The sequence below is a fragment of the Pezoporus wallicus genome, unplaced genomic scaffold, assembly GCF_028554395.1.
Source record: "Pezoporus wallicus isolate ANWC-B61680 ecotype Strahan unplaced genomic scaffold, APGP_CSIRO_Pwel_v1 contig_6401, whole genome shotgun sequence".
In the NCBI taxonomy this organism is placed as follows: domain Eukaryota; kingdom Metazoa; phylum Chordata; class Aves; order Psittaciformes; family Psittacidae; genus Pezoporus; species Pezoporus wallicus.
In genome coordinates, this window is record NW_026638608.1 from 802,776 (window position 1) to 824,542 (window position 21,767).

General features: G+C 50.7%; 2 protein-coding genes across 2 annotated transcripts; both read left to right on the forward strand.

The window, feature by feature from the left end:
• Positions 1-235: 235 nt before the first annotated feature.
• Positions 236-4,846, forward strand: LOC130600230 (glutathione S-transferase theta-1-like). Its single transcript, XM_057411350.1, has 5 exons — positions 236-382; positions 2,909-2,996; positions 3,266-3,416; positions 3,947-4,123; positions 4,602-4,846. The coding sequence occupies exons 1-5, from the start codon at positions 271-273 to the stop codon at positions 4,800-4,802; spliced, it is 729 nt and encodes a 242-aa protein (XP_057267333.1). The 5' UTR covers positions 236-270; the 3' UTR covers positions 4,803-4,846.
• Positions 4,847-9,153: 4,307 nt separating this feature from the next.
• Positions 9,154-18,280, forward strand: LOC130600242 (glutathione S-transferase theta-1). Its single transcript, XM_057411363.1, has 6 exons — positions 9,154-9,336; positions 9,416-9,472; positions 13,472-13,559; positions 14,675-14,825; positions 16,947-17,123; positions 18,066-18,280. Exons 1-6 carry the CDS (start codon positions 9,225-9,227, stop codon positions 18,264-18,266), a joined length of 786 nt encoding a protein of 261 aa, XP_057267346.1. The 5' UTR covers positions 9,154-9,224; the 3' UTR covers positions 18,267-18,280.
• Positions 18,281-21,767: the final 3,487 nt, after the last annotated feature.

Genomic DNA, 21,767 nt, shown 5'->3' on the forward strand with positions numbered 1-21,767 from the left:
GCCATCGCCACTGCCCTTCGGCACTACGGGCACAGTCCTGCCCGCCACGGGCGGTCACGCTCCGAGGTTGAAGACCCGGGTCCTGGGCCGCAGCCGGTACCGCGGAGGGCGGGAGCCCCGGTGGGGGCTGCGCTCCGCCCCTGCGGGAGGGACCGGGCTGCTCCGCCCCGGCCGGGAGCACAGGGCTGGCCCGACGGGACGGGACGGGACGGGACGGGCGGCAGCAGTAGCAGCGGCGGCACCAGCGCAAGCACCAGCGTCAGGCGCAGGATGGGGCTGGAGCTGTACCTGGACCTGCTCTCGCAGCCCTGCCGAGCGCTCTACATCTTCGCCCGCAGCAACAACATCCCCTTCGAGTTCAAGCAGGTGGAGCTGATGAAGGGTGAGCGGGGCTGGGGGGGGTCCCAGCTCCGGGGTTGCGGGACCCGGCTCCCTGGACAGAGCTGCGGTGTGGATGGGACGTGGGGGCTCAGTCCTGCCCCTTGGTGCTATGGGAGGGAGCCTCTGCAACAAGTACAACCCTGCAGAGGTTTGTGGTGTTGTGGTATCTGAAATCAGCCCCACCCCATCAGAAAATGGTTCTCTGGATGTGAGGCCATTCCCCATTCAGGTGGGAAGCAAAGCAAAAGCAGCAGAGATGGGATGTCCATGTGCGGGCGAGCACAGCCGAGGTGGGCAGTGCTCACTGATTCAGCTGCCTCAGAAAACTTCACACTCTGGTGAGCAGCAGCGGTTGCTCCTGAGCTGCTTTTGTCCCCTTGGCAGGGGTTGGCAGCCCCTTGGGAAAGGTCCTCACGCTCAGAGCTCACAGGTGGCTCCCCATGTGCTGTCGGGCAGGACAGGCTGACACCCCTCTGGGTGTTCATCCGGTCAAGCTGTTTGTGGTCATCTTGTTTTGAGAGGGTTGAGGTCAGGCTTGCAGAGACAGTGAAGGCAGCAGAGCAAGACCTGGCAGCTGCCAGCAGCCTGAATGCTGAACAATGGAGAGGAGAAGGTGGTTTAGTTTGTATGAAAACCAACTGATCATTGGTAGGAGCCTGCGCAAGAGATATCAAGTATTTTCACCAAAGGATGCCCAAAGATCAGTATCTTCTTTGTAACTGAAGCCAGTAAATGCAATCTCTCAGCCTTTCCAGAGCTCCTGGAGTTGAAAAGAAGGTAATGTATTGGGTGTAAAAATACCTTGGTAAGTAATGCTTAAACCCAGCGAAAGATGAGAAGGCTCTGGCAGAAGTTGATATAAGAACAAAAGAACCTCCAGTTTGTGACTCAAAGAAACCTCAGGCCTGCTGTGGTTCAGTCTCTGGGCGTTCCCCCGCGCTCCTGATCCCCTGTGCATTGACTGCACGTTAACTGCAGCTTTCCTCCCACCCGTCCTGCCAGAAAAGACATTGTTCCTGTTTGTAGCTGGGGGCAGGCTCATTTGGTGTCCTTCCCCTTCTTCCCCAATACATGAACTTGTGGGACACGGGTGCAGAGGAGATGAGACTGGCAGGCAAGCAAGGAGAATGGAACAACTGAAATACTGAGGCTGGGACTGAAAGGAAGGAAAATTGAATGCTCTGTGTCCCATGGCATCAGTGCTTGCTTTTGGTCAATGGATGTGAGGTGGGTAATTTGGATTACAGGAATGCTAAAGGCACATCCCATTCCTGCAGCTGTGGGGAAGCACTCCTGCACCCAGCTGCTGGGCACACAACTATGGGCACACCAGCCCCGAATGCATGGCCTCACTACACTGTATGTAAGGACCAGGTGAGGGAACATACACCCAGCTTTGAGCCAGTGGGTTAAATGTGTCCCCCCCCCAGTAGGTCTCAAGGAAATAGGTAGTAAGAGCAAGAAGAGAGAGACATCGTGACACTGGAGGGACACCTGAGGAGCTGGAATGGGCGCACCTCATGGAGGAAGCGGCTTTGTGAAAGGGGGCGGTGGAGACAGGCTGTGAGCCAAGTGAAGGGGAATAGTCACTGATCTGATTTCCCAGTACTCGGAAAACTAAAACAGTTTTGGGAGCACCTCTCCTGGCACAGATCCTCGGGTGACTCACACAGCAGGACATGGCACAGGGTCAGATGTTAGAGAAGCTTGAATACAGAGGTACACACGTGTGACTGAAGCCAGCAGCTGGAAAAGGCTGGCATGAACGAGTCACATAAAACAAGGCTCCTGGGAAGGGGTATAAATGTAACGGAGCACACTGAGACCTCTGTTGAACAAAGCACCTCCTCCTGCCAGGTTCACTCTGCCTACCTTTTGGGAGGCACCTACAAGATCACTTAAAAACAAACTCAAATCCATATGTGCTCTGATAAAGGATATGCAAAAGTCAGAGCTGATTGATAGATCGGTAATGAAGTACCCATGGCTTTGTATGGAATCATAGACATTTATTCTCATCTGAGGACTAAAAATCGACTTGAATATAAATTACATTTATACATTCTTTTATAAATCACACTTATTGGAAAAAAACCTCTACCCAAAGAACAAAACCAGCTGCTTTCTCACTGTCCTTGGGGTTCACATTCCTGACGCCAGGTTCCCTTTCCTCCAAGGTGCTCGGTGTTTGCACTGTGTTTGCATGGGACAGGTACCTCCAGGCACAAATGCAGAGCTGATAGAGCCCAGAGCTGACAAGTGCTGTTGGTATGAAAGGACTTTTAACCATTCTGACCTTGTTGAGAGGTGGTTCTGGGGCACAGGCAATAAGCACGTAAGCTGGCATCACAGGGCCCACTCCCTATTCACCCTGCAGCACTTTCTGATTGCTTTTAAACTTACACAAGATTGTGTTTGTGCAATCAAACCCAGGAACTTGAGGCCCGATGGCGCCCATGGACTCCTCAGGTGTTTGCAGACAGGTCTTGAGCATCACTGTCAAGTAAGATCTCATTTCCCTCCTCAGGGGAGCACAAGACAGAGGAGTTCCAGAAGGTGAACCTGCTGATGAAGGTGCCTGCCATGAGGGATGGTTCTTTCACCTTAGCAGAGAGGTGAGGTTCAAATAAGCTCAAACCCCTGCTGCACTGCTGTTTACCCTAATGCTTAGGTTCTGCCAGCGTGCTGTGCGTTCACTGGTCAAGCCCGCACAAGCTCATGTGCTGTGCCCCACTAACATTTGTGTGTCCTGCACTTGTTCCTGACTCAGATCAGGTTTGCATTGCTGCTGGTCCAGCAGTACACAACTTGGGGGGGGGAAGAAAGGAGGAAGTGCTTTAAACTTGCATTATCAGCTCATGGCTGTGTCTCGCTCACTGCGCAGCATCGCAATCCTCCTGTACATGGTCCGGAAATTCAAGACTCCTGATCACTGGTACCCATCTGACCTGCAGAAAAGGGCTAGGGTTGATGAGTACCTGTCATGGCAGCACGTCAACATCCGTGGGAAGGGGAGCAAGCTGTTCTTAATGAAGGTAAGACGTTATATACCGAAACCTAAGGGCTGTGAGTGCAACGGCCCTTCTGTGCGCAGGGCCCTTTGGAGCAAATACACAAGGCAGGAACAAAACCAGATCTTGAATTGACTTGGCTGCTTGGCTGAGCCCAACTGAAGTGGCTCAAATCCCTCTTGGTGTAGCCACAGCTCTGTGAGGTGCAGAGCAAACCTGTGCTGGGTGAGCAGCTGTCCCCAGGCACAGCTCACTGCCCACCACCATGAAAAGAACAAAGCTCATACTGGAAAAGAAGAGGCAGTTGCTTGCAGATGATGCAGCCTTCCCTTGAGAGGAGACTCTTGTGGCTGAGATTCCAGACTTCCTAGGGAGGGGACCAGGACAGGCAGGAAGTGATGGCAGGCATCAATGTTAACCTGCCAGAGGAGATCAGGGGTACCAGTTATCCTAGTGCGTGGCTGGTGAGGGGTCCTCGGAAGTGGCAGTGAGAGGGTGTGGGTGAAGTTTGCAGGGAAACCTGTGAAGAGCAGCTCATTTCTCCTCTCTGCCAGGTGCTGCTGCCCCTCCTCACAGGCCAGCCCCTTCCTCCAGAGAAACTGGAAGGTGCCACTGAGGAGCTGAACGTTGTCCTGAAGCAGTTTGAGGACAAGTTCTTGCAGGACAAGCCCTTCATCGCAGGCAGCGAGATCTCCCTGGCGGACCTCGTAGCACTGGTGGAGCTCATGCAGGTGAGCACTGTTGGCTGTGCACAATGGGCTGTGGGCAGGCCAGGCACCACCACCTCCTTAAGGGCAGATCTTTCTCTCTGCAGTTAACTCTTTAGTGGAGTTAAACCTTGTTCCTTTCTAACTTGGAGCATAATTTGCCAGGGAGCATCTACTTTGACAGGGCAGTGCTCTCTGTGGAAGTATGGTCAGGATTCCCCAGAAAGAGAGATCACAAACTAACCAGGAGAAGTACAGGTATTTGAAAGAGACCTCTTGATCTCTGTTCCACATTAGCCAGTTCCTGGGTTAGCTCTTTGACTGCATGTCCCAGGAGACAGCAGCTGCTGCGGATGACACCTCTTGCTTCCTATGAGCTAAGAACCAGAGCCGAGTTCCACCCGCTGCTGCCTTGAGCCAAAAGCATCTTGCTTCATCCCGGTCCCATCCCTGTCAGTGGCTGTTTGACTCACTCCCGGGTTCTCTTGCTGTCTCTCCGCAGCCCGTGTGTGCTGGCTACGACCTCTTTGAGGAGAGGCCGAAGTTGGCAGCGTGGCGCAGGCGGGTGGAAGAGGCGGTGGGGAAGCAGCTCTTCCAGGAAGCACACGAAGGGATCTTGAACGCCAAGAACTTGACCGCTGATAAGATTGCACCTGAACTGATGGAGAATTTCAAGCAGCAGCTCCTAAAGCAGGCAGCCTGAATCGGGGGGTTATGCTCTCAGTAAACCGGATTGTTCAGTGCAGACTTAGTGTAGTGTTTCAGCATTTCTAAACAATCCTACAGAAACACCATTCACACAATGCATTCCAGTCACAGCCTTCCTGCAGCTTCAAAGAGCTCAGGCTGCAGCGAGCTTTCTCCTCTTGACCGCTGCGGGCTTTTCTTTCAGGCTCCAGCACCACTGGATCTGCTTGAGGACAGAGGCGATTCAGTCTGCTGGGAGCTGGGGCCAGTCAGAACTGCCCTTTCCATTCCTGCTTTGAGTTTTCCAGGCCACAGCACCATAGAAAGGGCAAAGGTTTCCTGGGGCTATGGCAGAACAGATCTGTCTGAAACAAGAAAAATAACCATAGAAAATGGCTTTCACTTTGCCACACGCTCAGCTGCAAGATGTTTGCTCTTTTAAAGAGGCAGGTCAGGACCTGACCTTTGATGGGGACCCTGCCAGAGGTCCTGGAGCCACCAGAGATTGCTGTGTCACCCATGGCAGCAAAGGGACTCAGCACCTCAGCTGTGCAGGTACCCAAGTGAGGCCTCCAGCTTCCGGGAATGATGGGGTTAGACCTGTAAATAGAGGTGCTTAACCACAGACTCCTGCAGTACCTTACAAAGAGCAGCCTGCACAGCTGAGAGAAGCTGCTGCCGAGCACAGTCTCCCTCTGCAAACCATATCAAGTGCTCTGTCCTTTCCCCACAGCGGCGTTGTCATCCCGATAGATGCCATCTAAGCCAGGCTCTCTCCACTGATGAGCGCTGCCGAGGCTGTGCCAGCACTGGTGGCAGAGGGAGCTGTGCTGGCCAGCCCCAGGGTGAGCAGGGTGCCCAGTACAGGAGCTGAGTTACTCTCCTGTCAAGTCAGATTCTCAGTGAAGTTGATGGTTACACTCTCCACACATTGTAGCTGGATTGTGATCAGGAATGGGGAGGAAGCATCCACTGAGTCATCCTCCACACCTGGGCAGCCTCTCGCCCTTGTGTGTCCCTTTGTACCCTTCTGCCTTCCTGTCCTGCTGTCCCCGTGACCTTCCATTTCCAGGTACAAGCCATGAGGGTTCCAGCTTGCAGAGTTGGGGTTGGTTTTCCTCCTTGTTAAGCACTGGTTGTCCCTGGAATTCCCTTTGTCTCTGCTGGCTGGTTACACCATCCACAGAGGTGGCTGCACAGTACGCTGGGTGCGAGATGTCAGTCATCTTAATGCAAGCCTGTGTGGCTGCTTTAGCAGCTGTAGGCAGGCATTACAAGCTGGGGCTCATGGTGCCTGTTTACGTTGTACTTTCAACCACCGCTTCCTCTGTAACTGCAGCTTACCGCAGTCCCCAGCTGGGCTGCTGCACCACTGGAATCGCAGCGGTCCTTCCTCTCTGCCTCAGCCAAGCTGCCGAGCCCCGCTGCACTCTGCCCTTGGCACATCTGTGCTTTGCCGAACCAGATTCCTGACCTCCAGCTCTTCCCATTCTTGTTGAGAGCAAACTTCCTGCCAGCAGAATGAATGCCTCGTACAGCTGTGCGAGTAGAAGCAGAGAAATAATCTGAGCCCAATTCACTGAGTGCCCATCTTGGCAAACCTCAAACTGGCCTTGGTAGCAGGGCCTTTCTCGATACACATCTCCCTCCAGAATCTTGAGAGAGCTGCTGTGCGTGCAAAAGCACTGCATGAGCCAAAGCACATAAAATGCCTTTTTTCTTCTCTATGATCCCTGTAGCACAGGAGCTCCATGTAAGAGAAGGCTGAGCCAATTTTCTGCTTGATTAATAAGGCACAAACTCTTTAAACATCACCCACTGTCTGCTCCTGCAAGGACAGCTGCCATGAACACCAAGCTGGAACCACATTCTGAACTCACTGTCTGGTGCTTCTCTGCTGGCAGTGTCCCAGAGGATGAACACACCTCGCTCCAGCGCGGTCATGGTGACAGGAGGAGATTTTAAACTGCTTTTCCCCTAGTGTTCCCCGTCTGCTCCAAGCCCACCTGAGCTGTAGGTTCACCATCCTGATGAAGCTGTGTGCGGTGACTGGTGCCATTCTGGGCCCTGCTGTGCACGCAGAACAAAGCATCCCCAGATTAACTCTGTGGATGACAATAGAATTGTACACAAATCTGCCTTGCTGCCTTTTTCACCCTAAATCATGAAGCTAAAGCATCTTATCCTTGTCCTTTTCCTTTTGCCAACCCTCCATCTCCTTCACTGTATTCATTTGTGCCATTTGATCTTGGCTGTTTCCAGCTCCCATAGACCGGAAGCCCCAAAAGCTCCCTGCCAAACCCCAATGAGCTGTGCAAGAGGTTTGCCTTGCCTCAGTGCAATGTTTGTTTGGTGTCCACTCCCTTTCACTTGAGTATGGAGAGTCACCTGCTTAATGTGCCGTTCTGATTCAAGTGCTTCAGTTCTGGGCAGGAGCTCTTTGGAAATAGGTGAGAGTCTGCGCTTCCTAGAATAAAATGAAGCTGGGATACACAAAATGGGAGGAATGTTTAAAAAAACAGCTATGAAGTCTGTGACCTTTTCTAAATGATTAAAATAAACTGCAAAACTTATTGTATTGTCTCCTGTGTTGTTCCTGTTTCCAAAAAGCTGATAAAGAAAGCAAAGGCTGGAGAAACAACCTTTGAGGTGATGGAGCCGGATGAAAATAGAGGGCTAGAAGCACTAGCCTAGAGCCAGGAATAATGCAGTAAAAAGCTGTGTAGCGTGACCGGATGAAAACACCTCTTTGGTTGTGTTGGGCTGTGCAATGCAGTCGCCAAACTGGAGGAAAACTTGAGGAAGGAGCATTTCCAAGAGGGACATGAGGAGATCTTAAAGTGCAGACAGGACTGGTGGATCAACTGAACCATAAATACAGCAGCAAAGTGAACCCACAGCTGCCAATCTTGCTACCACCTGAGCTCAACACTCTTCCCAGTGATGGATAGGGACTCGTGGCCATTCTGAAGCACAAAGGCTTCTCGGGCTGTTACCTGTGCAGAGCCCCATCCCCGCTCCTTTTCTCCATTCCCTTACCATCTGAGATCTCTCTGCACTGAAGGAGCACATGCCACAGTGCAAGCCTTCACTGCCAGCGTGTTGGCGCTTGTGTGGGAGCTCTGGAGGGTGAACTGCAGAGGGAACTGAGGGGTACACAGCCCCGCTCCGGTTCTGGCTGAGGGACTCTTATCACACAGTTCTGAATCTGAGCAATGACCCTGAAAACGGGCGTGTGGTGCAGCAGGTCCAATGCTTCATGTCGAGACACAGCTTGTTCCCCAGGCTCTGCCTGACTGAACACTAACACAGTGAACCCCATTCCTGAGGAGATCTCGGAGCTGAAGTCTTGGCCCAGTGGCATAAAAAGAAGCACCTGAAAGTGTTTGTTTGTAATGTATCAGTATCCAAGCCTTTTCACCACCCTTTCTAATGATCCTCTAAAAGAGCCTCCCTCTCCCGGAGGTTCCTGGGGCTCTCTCCAAGGCTCTGTGCCTGCCGCACCAGCTCTCAGGCACAGCGCTGATAACGAGGTGTCAGCTGAGCCCAGGGGGGTTTGACTGGGGGTGACTTTGCCCTGAGTGGTTCAGCCACTCTATCTCCCAGAGCCCCCGGCGTCCCTGCGCTGCTCAACCACTTCTGCAGGTCACGCAGCTCTGAAGCGCCGTGGGCTCTGTGGAAGGGGTTGAATTCAGTCTGCGCTGCTTCAGTTCTCGTCCGTTCGTGCGGAAATCCGAGATGGTAAATACGTGGGGGAGAGGAAAGTCACTTCACTGCCAGCGCGCAGCGTGATGCCCACAGACGTCCTTCAGGCATCGCTTTGCAGCACTGGGCAGAGACTACGTGCCCAAGGAATTATCTTCTGGACTGAAAACCATGCTGAGATCCTAGGGAGTGAGATGAATGCTGGCTTAGAGGGTGCTGCGCAAGGGCCCTGTTTGCAGCGTGACACATCCCCACAGGACCGCGTTAGAAAACAAGCATTTACCCCGAGAGAGCCGTGGTGGGATGCTGTGGGTGAGAATGGGCTCCTGACGCCAAGGCTGGGGGGCGGAATGACAGCTCCTCTCCATCAGTGCTTAGCACCAGCCTGTCCTTTGAGGCTGCTAACCTCCCGTCACTTGTAAGTTACCCTTGCTCCTGTTACCTTCCCCTGAAGCACACAGCCGCAGCTCTAGGGTGGCCAGGGCTGCCCAGCGCTGCGCCACGGGGGACCCTGCGTGTGCCCCCCACTCCTGCCGTGCCTCGCTGATGCTGCCCCAGCCGGGAGCACTCTCCTGGCCCCCTCCAGCCTCTCACCCTGCAGCCTCGCACCCGCGGCCCCCCGGCCGCAGCCCCCGAGGGCGCCTCCCCCCGCCTGCCCATGCGGGGCGGCCCCGGGCGGCGGTGACAGAGCCGCTGCCGCTTCCCCGCGGGCCGGGCCGGGCCGGGCGGCAGGATGGGGCTGGAGCTGTACCTGGACCTGCTCTCGCAGCCCTGCCGCTCCATCTACATCTTCGCCCGCAGCAACAACATCCCCTTCGAGTTCAAGCAGGTGGAGCTCTTCAAAGGTGGGCCGGGCACGGGGCCGGGGCTGGCTGCAGCGCGCCGGGGGCCGCAGCTCAGGGCCCCTCTCTTGGCTCTTGGCAGACTCGGTGCTGGGGAAGAAGCCGGCGGCGGGGAGCGGCGCGGAGCAGCCCCATGCAGGTGCGGGGAGTGGAGGGAGGGAAGAACCGGGCTCCGCCTGGGGGTCCGTCCTGTTGCCGGCCCGCGGGGAGAGCCGGTACCCGGCGCCGTACCGCGATCGCCGGGCGCGATCGTCCGGGCTGAGCCCCGGGGCTCTGGGCTCCCACCCCTCGGTCAGAAGCGCCCATCGCTGCGGTCCCGGATCGCGCAGACCGCCGGTGTGTGTGTGTGTGGGGTGTGTGTGTGTGTTATGTTTTGCCCCCACGGCCCCGTCGCCCCTCCGGGTGAGGAGCAGAAGCTCCTGAAAAGCATCTCGGCCCCTGCTGCGGCTCCTCGGGGAGCTGAGATGTGGAGCCTGGGACTGCTCCATGGGGAAGCTCGGTTCGGCTCGGTCCGGTCCCGATAAGCAGCGACGCGGGGGCCCTGTCCCAGCTGAGGAGATGTCAGCCTTGTTTGGGAGGCTCGGTTTGAGCCAAAGGAGGAAGCGCTGGAGCCCTGGGAGGCAGCAAAGGGCTGGAGCTCGTGGAAGCCAGAGATCAGCCACGAATGAGAGGGATGCAGATGTGCAGAGCTCACGGGATAACTCTGCGGTCTCACCCTGGTGGCCTCTCAAGACAGGGACCTATCTTGCCTGGGGAGGGTGAAACAGACCAAGCCTGTCCAGACTCAGTCAGAGCTGGGAGCTCTGCTAGGCCGGCTGGGAGGGAGGCACGGTCCGGCTCCTCAGGTTAGCTGAGGGGTTCTAAACACACGCTCTCCGGAGGGGCTTGAATTGAAGGGTCTGAGCACGCAGCTCATTCCCAGAGCAGCCTCATGGCTGTGCTGCGTCTATTTTTGTGGATCCCCAAGGAATGTTCCTCCAGCCATTTCTAGCAAATTAGTCACAGTGGCAGCCAAGGAGGAGTGCTCTGGGAATGGTGTCCTCGAGAGGAACACTCAGCTGTTCGGACTTGTCCAACTGTGTGACTATTGCACACTTACCCACTGCACTTTCCTTGTCAATTGCTACTCTTTTGCCCAAGGCAAAGCATAGTACTTGGAAAACCCTGGCTGAGGAGATGATTAGCCAAGGACATGATTGGCAAATAGCTTGTTTTGGTTGTACCTTTTTTCCCTTTCTACTTTTGTAAAACCTTGTCCATTGCTCTTTTTTTACCCATCTCCTTCCCTGCACTATGACTTACACTTAAGAATTCCTCTTGTGTGCAGCCTGCCCTGCTTTCTGACAGTGTATGCTTATTAAAGTTGCTCCTCAAAGCCCAGCAATACACACAGTGTGTATATATATATATGTGTATCTCCTTGGGGGACATCAGGAAATTACACCAGATCCAAGTGATGTTAAAGAGCATCCTAAGTGGGGTCAACATCACAGGAATGACAAACACTGGTCAGTCACTTCATACAACTAAACAAAAGGGCTGGCTCTGGATGCTGGAAGAGAGGTAAAAGCTTAAACTCTGTTAAATGGCAAATACAAATTGGTCTCAGTCGGTCAAATGAAGCAACCTGGAGTTATTGTTCAAACCAAGGCTTTTATCAGTTTGCAGCTCAGTCACGCACAGGTCTTTTATGTCTCTATGCAAAGACCCTGTATGAGACAAAGCAAACAAGGTGCCATTGCTGGGCTGTGGTCCAGTCTAACAGACACTGACCTACTGCCCAACCTGCTGTAACAACATGAGGCCCATCAGGGGACTGATATGTTCAGTATTCCTGCTAGGACTGCTGCACGATGAAACCAGACTGAAATCTGATTCAGGCTGCCTTCACCCACTGCTTACATCTCATCCGTGTCTCTTGGCTACCTTGGGTAATAAACACAGCAGAACAACCAGCCAGCAGGGTCTGAGAGCTGACTGCTCATTAGCTGTGGGCATCAGTGACCTGCCACATTCTGCTGCCTGTTTCGAAGGACCGCTTGAACTTGCAGACCTCACCAGGGCTGGGTGTGTGATGGCCACTGGCCTGCTAAAAGCAGAGGTCCAAGCACAGGGCCAAGCACCCTCCCAGAGCAGCTCCTTGCTTGATAGTAGAATTACATGAATCTGCCTCACTGTTTTTATCATGTAAACCACGGGTGCAAGGCACCTTGTCCTTCTTTGCCTACTGGCTTGATTCTGGGGGGTTGTTTTATATATCTGGTTTTGATATTTGAGTTTCTCAGTTATTAGGCTTAACTTGAACTTTCTGTCTGGCTCCTATTCTTAAGAAACCATTTCTTCCCACCTCTCCTGCCAGCTCTGCCTGGCTCTGCTGCGCACATGGAACCTCTTACCCAGCTAAGCTGGATGGAGGCCACCATCACTGCAGGTAGCCAGAAACATTTCCCAGTGAGATGGGGCACATGGGCTTGAATCCCTTCAGGCAGCAGACGGATGTGAACCTGGGTCTCCAATGAAGCCACTTACACTGGAATGATAAAAGGCATTTCCCAAAGAAGAAACAAGTAGAGGGTAGTCAGCTAGAAAGGAGGACAGGGTGGTAATGTTGGCTGGGCTTGAGTTGTCTCATTATGTGAAATCAATATTGGGAAAGTAGTCTGTAATTTGCAATGCAGCGACCTTCCTTTCTCCCACCCCTTCCCAAAGCTGGCTGCAAATAAACTTGATAGTCCAAAGGCTGGTTTTGTTTTATGGAGACTATTCTCTGCTGCACGTTTGTCCAGTAAAGCAGATGCTGATGCCGCCTCCTGAATGGGGGCAGAGTGTTCTTGGGGCTGCAGATCACTGCCTGTCAGTTGATGGCCCTTAGTTTCATTCTGAACAAAGATTTTTGTAGAAGCCCTCCTGCTGCCCAGGCTGATTCCTTCAGGATTTGCACTGTAGATGTGATGTCTCCTTCTAGGGAGCGCTTCAAACAAGCAAAACAAACAAACTCCTCACACCTTTTCTTAGGTGTTCCTGGACTTTCGTACAATTCCCTGGCATTTAACTGCTGACTGTCAAGTCCAGTGTCTGCAGCAGGAAGCTGAAAACCTGACAAGGCAGTCAGCTGTTAATGCCTCCAAGGGGCTGGATGGTGTCTTCCTCCTGTGTTTTCCTGATGGAGGCAGGTTGACCTGCAGAGTGAGGAGCTACACAGAGCCAGGAGTAATGCAGGGCAGAGGTGTCTGAGCTTCCTTGCCCCTAGCCAGTGTCCACTGTGGCAGAGTAAGTTACTTCACGAGTTGTATTCATTTTTTTCCCCATCCCAGCAAAAACTCTGGGAATATCCCTAACCGTGTCTGCTGAGGGATCAGCTCTGCTGACAGCATTTGCTTTCTTTGCAGATACTCAATTCCCTCTGCTCTTTAGAGGCAAACAAACAGGAAGATTTTGCTCCTGTGCTGAATTGTCTGATTAATGAGCCACTGCAGTGATCTCTGTGGGCACAAGGGCTTTTCAGTCGCTCTCCATCCAGACTCCATCACAGCTGGAGTCAATCACAAACTACAGGAAAATTACTTTGTCTTGGTGCTGCCTGTGTGAACAGGAACAGGAGCAGCAATCATCTGCCCTTGTTAGGATGCTCTGCATGCAAACCCAGCTTTTCCAGACCTGGCTTCCTTGGCAAAAACTACGTGTTTTGTAGGTGCTCAGCAGTCTCCATCCTAACTTCTGTCTTTCTCCTCCCTGTCTCTAAAGCTGTAGGGTACTGTTCAAGTCAGCTGTTCCCGGTTATCTGCAATAGTGTTTTCCACATCATTACCTTCATTCGGGTATCTTAATGCCTCTCAGGGAGTGATATTTTTCAGGAAGCTTTGTAAGTATGACTGAGTCAAGCAATAGCATTCCTGTACGGGAATGTGAACTACTCCATGCCATGTGCCTGGCCTGAGCCGACTGCCCTCTGCAGACAGCTTTTACACTGACTGCCCAATTGCATTACCTTTTAATTGTGAAATTTGACCATATCAGAAAACTTAAGTTTTCCGTATCGGAAAACTTCACACAGTTCACTGGCTGAGAGTTGGCTGCACGCATTTCCTTTATCATTCACTAGCAGATACACTTCTAACCTCTGACTTTGTGCTCATAGGGCCATCAAATAGTGAAGGAGCTGGCAAAGTCAGCCTCTTGAAGAAGGTACCAGCACTAAAGGATGGAGACTTTACCCTAGCAGAATGGTAAGAACTCAGTCCTTAGACCTCTTTGGTTACCAGTAACCTGTGCAGCATTTAGGAGACATTATTCCTGCTGAATGATTAAGGATCCCAGAACTGATGAACACGTTGGTTATTTTCAATAGGATAACCTCATTTGCTCTGTTTCCACTCCCCATTTGAGTTATGTTTCAGAAGGCAAACAAACCAGCTGCAAACAAATCACTTCTTGGTCTTACACTGTCAAAATGGGATTATAAACATGCCTGGGAAATGTTTACAGCTTATAAAAATGCCTTTTACCCTAGGAAAAATCCTGTTTATCTGCATTAGTCACAATGGCCAAGTAAACACCTACAGAGACAAAACCTAGGGTTTACATTGTAAGGTTCATATGGAGACTGCCTAGTGGTATCATAATACTGAAATGGAACTGCAGCAGTATCAGCATAGCAGCAGGATCTGCATCTTCCATTTTGTCAGCACAAGATTTTCTGTGGCATCCCTCTTGTAGTAACAGCCTACATATTGCTGCAGGGGACCGGAGTGTTTTTCCATGTGATTTCTCCTGCCAATGGAGGAAAGCACAAACATCTGGATACACAAGCAAGGGTCCTGTAGGCTTTCCTTGCTGGGACTTCCACTGATTTCACTGGAAGCTGCAGGCTAGAGACAGATCTGATGAAAAGGCATCATAACCCATTAGAGAGTTTCATTTCATACACAGGCATATAAACACGCACAGGTCTCACAGAGATGGGTCAGAACAGTCGGAGAACAAGTGGGATCGGCAGTGGGGATGGGTGATTATCGAGGTTTATTGTTTGCTCACCCCAGTACTACCTGGCAGTACTCTGCACCATGGACCAGGGCTGTGATTTTCCAGCAGGTTAAAGTTTTCATGGGAACTAAGGTGGTGAGTTAAGGTGATTAAGGGCATTCATGGGAACAAAGTGCTGCCTGATAACCATGTGAATTAGATGCTTATCTGTGGTCCCTAGACCCCATCAGAAACCCTGATCTGAATGCTTTTTAGTGGAAGAAGCAAGTTCAGAAGGGGCAGGAGAGGGAGCTTAGGTGAAAGCATTCTGCGTTGTAACTCCCTGCCCCTTTCTTGTCTCTTGTTACTGTCTGAGCAGCACCGCCATTCTGCTGTATCTGAGTCGAAAGTACAACACACCTGACCACTGGTACCCATCAGACATACAGAAACGAGCCCAGGTAGACGAATACCTCTCATGGCATCACGCTAACATCCGGGCTAGCGCTCCCAAGACCATGTGGATCAAGGTAAAGAGAGGGAATGTTAAAATGTGAGTAAAGCCACGCTTTCCTGGCAGAATACTGAGCATTAGGACAGTCCCAATTCGGAGAGAGTTCATTATGCTGAAATAGCAAACCTAGGCCATTCCTAGCTGAGAGGGGCTGTCAGAGAGGGAGCTGTGCCCAATTGCTCAACATCAGGATCTGGCAAAAGCAGCTTCAGCCGTTCTGTGACAGGTCTGGTACAGAAGGTCTCAAAGCCCAACAGACTTCCATCGCCTGGATTTGTGAACAAATGTGTAACAGATTGGATATTGCCTCCAAGGGCCTCTCCCTCCCTGCACAGCTGTGCAGAGCGTGCACATAGGCAGAAGTTTTGCTTCTTTGGCGAGCATGTGCTCAGCTGCTGGAAGCAGCCAGGGTTGCGTTCTTCATACAAGTCCCTGCAGCCCCATCTGGGTGGAAATCCAGAAGGAGCCTTCTTCTTCCAGCACACTTGGGTACTGCTCTGAGATAGAAATAGAACAGAGACACAGAGAGAACGGCAACACCTCTTTATTCGGTGTGGCCAGATGAATCTACACTTAGACAAAGTTAGAAGAATCACCCTGAGGCAGAAAATCACTCGGTGTCAGCTCATGTTGCTGGGCACTTATTTCCAGCCACCTCACCAGACAGTTACTGCAGATATCCTTGGAGAGACCCGGGTGCAAATACAGCCCGTCCAGTGCAGCTGTGGCATGGAATTTCAGGTGAAAGCAGGGTTGTCAGTAAGCAGGTAAGAACTTCACTCTTCCTGTGTGAAGTTTGCCCTTGTTTGTGCCTAACAAAGTGTATCAGGACCAGCCTCTTGATTTATTGACACTTGAATTTTTGGCTAGAGAGCACAGAGAAGCAATTCAAATATGAGTCAGATTCATACAAGAAGCAGTTTCTTCCAGTCTTTGCAGGCTGTTATTAGGAAACAGACATAAATCCAACAAGCTGCTGTTGCTGATTAGATAACCCAGATACAGAAAAGATCCTCAGAATAATGAAACATACAAAGCCACCATGTAACAGAAGGCATATTAGGTAGACATGGGAGAAGATGGACTGCTCTGAGGTACAGAAAAGGAAGAAGATGCTGTTTCAAGTGATTATATCTGGAGATCCCATCGTGCCTAATTGGAATCACTCAGGAAGAGAGCTGGCCATGAATTTTCTGGTGAAATAGATTGCACATGTATTTGGCAAAAATCCTGGCTTGGATTAAGCAATCCCAACTTGAGTTGTTGAAAATACCAGCAGTAAGTAGAAATAGAGTCCACTCCCACCAGTGGAAATCTGTATTCATTCTTCTTCTCTAAATAAGCTATGTTTCTTTAGATGTGGTAGGTGGGGGCACATTGCTGTTACACACTGCAGGCTCCGATGGTGTGTGCACCTCTGCGAAGGGTGGAAAATCTCATGGCAAGGCAACCACCCCTAGTGCTAGCAAGCCTGTGGAGACAATGACCACCCTTTCCATAACTGCTCTGGAAAAACTTGGGAGTGGTTTAAAGAACGATGCCTGGGAGGCCACAGAAGGGCTGGTGTAGAAATGGTGCTCACCCATTCCCAGCCTCGCTGGCTGCTGTCACGCAGGGGAAGCTATTTCCTGCATCGCCAGCCAGTGCTGATGCACTCCAGTGCTTCCTACGCTCCCCACCGCAGCCACCACCGTGCCCTCCTTCCCATCACCCTGCCTCCAGCACCCGGCCACACAACAGGGTGGATACAGGGTGGGCTGGGGTGCAGGCAGCTTGCTGAATCACAGGTCACAGCAGAGCTGGCTATGGTGGAGATGTGTCTTCCCTGGAGCTGTTGCTCTGCTGTCACCCATCCGGGTGGGGTGGGAGGGCACAACTGCCAGGAACAAAACTGGTTTTGTTCTGCGTATTGCTGCCCGTTAGCTGAGGTTACGGTCACAGCAGATCAGCTGCTCAGGACTGCTTGTGTGCTTTCTGTCCATGAGCTACTCACACGTGCAGCAGTCCATGAAGCTCTAACATCATCCCATCCTGCAGATCACTGACCATGGTGAGTTCATGGGGTGTAACTTAAGTGGCCACCACCAGATCCATCAGAAAATGGCTGGCTGTACTCTTCAATCCCTTTTCTCCTCAGGTGCTGATTCCCCTCTTCACAGGGCAGCCACTGCCCTCTGAGAAACTCCAGGAGATTATGGAGGGGCTTTCCACTTCCCTGAAGCAATTTGAGGAGAGGTTTCTGCAGGACAAGGCATTTATCATCGGGAATGAGATCTCTCTGGCTGATCTTGTGGCCGTGGTGGAGCTGATGCAGGTGAGTGCTGGAGTGTGGTAAGGAAGGCCCAGCGCAAGGGAAAACAGATGCTTCCAGGCAGGGAGGGATGCAGCATGCGGACAGAGGAGTGATGGCGTACCTCAACACAGCTAAGACAATGAGGAGAACATGGGAGTGCGTTCAGAAAACTAGTTTAAAAAAAGAGAGAGAGAAAAAAAAAGCTGGTTGCAACAGATCTCCTCTGTTTCTCTCCCCTAACGATATTTCTTCATCCTTTATCCTGATTTTCACCCTACAGAGGAGGTGAGAAACAACAGCAAACAGGTCTGATGAAATAAGAAAATGATCTAGCCATATTCTACTTCAGATGGTACTTGCCCATGCGAAGTTTAGAAGATGCAAAACTGATTCTCAGACACAGGCAATCAAGTCTGTTATAAAGTGGGTGCTCTCTGCCAGAGCAGCAGGGTCTGATTCCTTCTGTGTCCCAAAGACTGAACAAAGTCCCAAAGACAGTTCTGCTTCTCTACAGCTTTGTGTTTCAGAGGGTGGCACAGGCAGAAAGCAGAAGTGAGGTAGAGGTAGATGATGTCAGCTAAGAGATAAGTTCAGTTAAATACTTAGTGTTTTGTGCTGGGGTCTTGCTCTATAATACAGGCGAACTGTGCAGCTGGCCCTGGGACTGTCAGCCCACCACTGCTATAGCTGAAAATCACTCACAACAAGTGGTAGGCATCTCTGCTGCTCGTAACTGCTGTTCTGGAACTCAGGAATTGTAAATGCCCTTTAAAACAGAGGCTAGCTCCTCTGTCCTCCACATAGACACACCCAGCCAAGGAATTCCCTCCTTCCTAGTGCTCTGCTACAGGCTCCTCTGGATTTTTTTCCCCTACCTGTACCTGCAGGCACACTTTTGATGCCTGTGGTCTTGATTAAGTGACAGCCCAGGGCTTCACTGTTGCTCTCTCCCCATTTCTGCAGCCTGTGGGAGTTGGTTGTGATGTCTTTGAAGACAGACCTCGGCTGATGGAGTGGCGCAGGCGGGTGGAGGATGCTGTGGGGAAAGAGCTTTTCCTTCAAGCCCATGAGATGATCTTCAGTATCCAAGAACTGAGCAACATTCAAATTCATCCGCAGCTGAAGGAGCATCTGGCACCTGTGTTGATGAAGATATTGAAGTGAATTAACCTATCTTACCCTTTTTCATGCCCCTTTTGTTTTAATTTCTTCTCTGACCCCCAGTTCTACATGTAACTGGAAAGAGCATTGTACTTCTAACACAGAAACTGCAGACTGTTTCTCCCCCCACCAGACCTTCCTTGTATCTCTGTGCATGGAAGCTGGGGAAGGCTTAAGACCTGAAACATTAAATTCATCCAGTAGGCTGAGGTCACTTAATGTGCGCATCTGGGTTTTATTTCAGCGTCACTCTATTCAGAGGTGGTAGTGACACAAATGGTATTTCCTGACAAAAACTGAGCCAGCCTACACTGGGGAACTGCATAGGATGGGGATCATTGTTTTCATGTGATTTCAACAGCTCCTTCTCAAGTGGCAAGCACTGCAGGCATGTTTGGTCCTCACCTTTCTTCCCAGCACACACAGCGCAAAACTACAGGAGGTCACAAAGTGAAAAAACACATCAAATACATTTTTTTTTTAATTATTTTTTTATTTTTTATTTTTTTTTCAGTTTCTCACTGTTGAAGCCTCTTGCTTGGCTCTCCATGCACACCCCCCACCCTTCCATTTGCCTTTAAGCTCCTGTAAGAAGTTTCCTCATCTACAACTGTGAATCCTCCCAAAGCTCTGGTTATGCCACTGCTCCCCATTTCTGGAAGCCGGGGTTTCTTTGCTGCTTGATCTGCCCGTACACATGATAGGGGCTGTTCTGGGAGATCCATGCACTAAAGACCAAGCCACCTGAAAAAGCTGATGGTGGCTACAGCCTTTCTTTAATTGCCTAACTAAAATACTCTTGCTATTATGTAGGGAATACAATGAGAGAATGAATTCACAGTGATTGCTTGGAAGATAATATAATAGGAAGCAGATTGGTTTTGTCTGTGGTAATGCTGCAATAGCAATCCACATTTCTGCCAGAAAATGCAGAGGGGGAGTAAATCTAGACATGGTCTTCTGAGACTGTTTTGGATGGAAGTTTACCAACTAAGTCACCCTGTGCAGCTTAGCGAATAAGAGGCTTTGTGGCATTGAGCAACCGATGCCTCGCAATAAAAGGACAGAGAGTTGTTTTGAAGCTTTGGGGCTCTGTTTCTTGGCAAATACAGAACCCTTTTGTGCTGCAGTACAATTTATGAGCTAAAACTGAGAGGCTCCAACCATTCCTATTTTTTTTCAGTTGAAAATAGCAAATTGTAAAGGATGCAGTAACTGGCGGAATCTGTATCTCCGCGTATTTCCATTCATAAGTAGTTGCTGCCCTTGAAGCTTACCCTGAAACCCTTGCCTAAGAACTCTTCCTGTAGAGAACAGGACAAAATGAGTAAATAATCCAGGAAGTGCTTCTCTCACTAATCAAATAACTCGTTTTCCCTCCAGTACCACCATGTCTTGGCTAGTGACGTTTCTGCTGGGAAGCTCTATAAAACCTGATGTGTTCTGGTGATGTTTTTCCCTAATGTTTCAGTTCTAGGTATTACTGATTTAGTCCAGAGCCTACGGAGATCTTTAAATTCCCTGTCTGAAAAGAGAATTCCATGACATACTGCAGCTGCCATGAGCAGGAAATTTCGTCTTGTGATAGTATTCTCTATAAAGACGAGCCCTGACTAAACGTCCTCTCTTTCCATGCTCCAAACTATTAGAAACAGGCACATGATTATTCCCACCCTATCAGTTCTTCCCGAGCTAAATCGTATGTTTTTATGGATGTGTTATTCACAAAATATTGTCTACAACTGAGTTAAATTTTAAATGGGAAATGGTTGGGGTTTTTTTATATGTATATAATTTTGACAGTGGAATTCCTAAGTGGATGATGGCACAGGCAAATGTCTGCAGAAGGGAAAAAACTGCCATGATTTTCCAAAGGCTGAGCGGGTTTGAGACTATTTGCTGCTGTGCTGTCCTGTCTTGGTCATACGTTCATAGAATCATAGAATCGTTCAGGTTAGAAAGGACCTTAAGATCATCCAGTTCCAACCCCGCTGCCATGGGCATGGACACCTCACACTAAACCATGCCACCCAAGACTAAACCATGTCACCCAAGGCACCCCCGTACAAGCATTTTAATTGCCAGCTCCAAGACAGAAACAATAACCCAAATGTCTTTTGCCTAGTAAGAACTCTGTGAACAATCTGCCATTCACATGGTCAGCCATCGAGAGTGAAGGAAAACACGTATCAATAAAGATGTTTGTGACAGTCCCATGTTCTGTTCTAATTGCTGACATCTGATAACTTGAATCTTTTATTTTCCCTTTGGAGGCTTTCTGAGACGCTGGTTTCTTTCCACATGGGGTGGTTTTTTTTGGCCTTGGAATTGGAAGAGATTTATAGTGTTTAAAGGAATGAAAAACAGAAAAATGGATGCTTAACAGCATCTTACTTGGAAGTCTTGACTCCCAGGGATCAGGCAGTGGTGGGCTTGCACCTGGGGTTTGCAGGGTGGGTGAATAACCCCCCTGCTGTCATTTCAGTTGCAAACTGGGGATCATCTCTTCTATTTACAAGATTATATCTTTCTGTACATTTACCCTGGAATCTAATGGTTTTCCTGGGCTCTTTTTTCTGCTGCTTTCCTGGATTTGAAGGCAGCATCTGTGTTACCACTTACCACCACAGGCAGCCACCCCGACTGCCTGCCTGCCATACCCTGTCCCCTCTCTCTTCACAATCTCTGTCCTAGAAATCTTTTTCCAGCCTTAGCGCTGGCTGGTTTACGCACAGAGCTCCTCATGCCAGTATTGTCTGCATTAGCAGCAGTAAAGGCCAAGAAATTTCTCCAGCAAAACAAATGGTCAATTCCATCAGTTTTCATTAAGATTGCCTAGAACTGTAGAAAACCCAACAGTCACATCATAAAGGGTTTTCAAAACAGTGATGTGCCCTTTTAGTCTAGCTAGTTCATAACCTTTTGCTGTAAATGAGCAGGTGTAATGCTCACTGGGCAGTAGCTGAGCTCCTGAGAAAGCTCTGATGTCTAGGTTAGACACCTTTGATCTGTAGATGAGACTGTCCCTATGAGGCAGCCTGCAGGGTCTTTTATCAACTTGGGAGCTCAAAGTCCTGATTGCACAAGCTTGTTTGGTAACACGTTGCATAAAACCAGAAACCTCCCTGCTTGCCTTTTACTTTCTTGCAGTGCCTGTCGTTCTGAGACATCACTGCTCTGCCGTTCTTAACTCTCCCTGTGCAGAGGCGTCCATCCCGGTGACCAGAAATGTCTTCCCACCGGCATTAAGGCCTGTCACAGAACTCGTTCAACCCATCCATCGGTGGCACGGGAGTTCCTGGCTCCCGCAGTCTCTAACTCACACCCCAGCAAAGCACGGTGTCCAAAGCGAAAGGCCCCAGACCCAGCTGGGCTAAGACGGGGAACACGCGGAGCCTGTGGCGCTGGAAGCGCAGGGTGACTCCGCATTGCTGCAGCAGCCTCGGGACCGGCGAGAGTTCCCGGTTCCGGGGCCCGGTCGGCGCTGGGGGCGGAGCGGGGGCC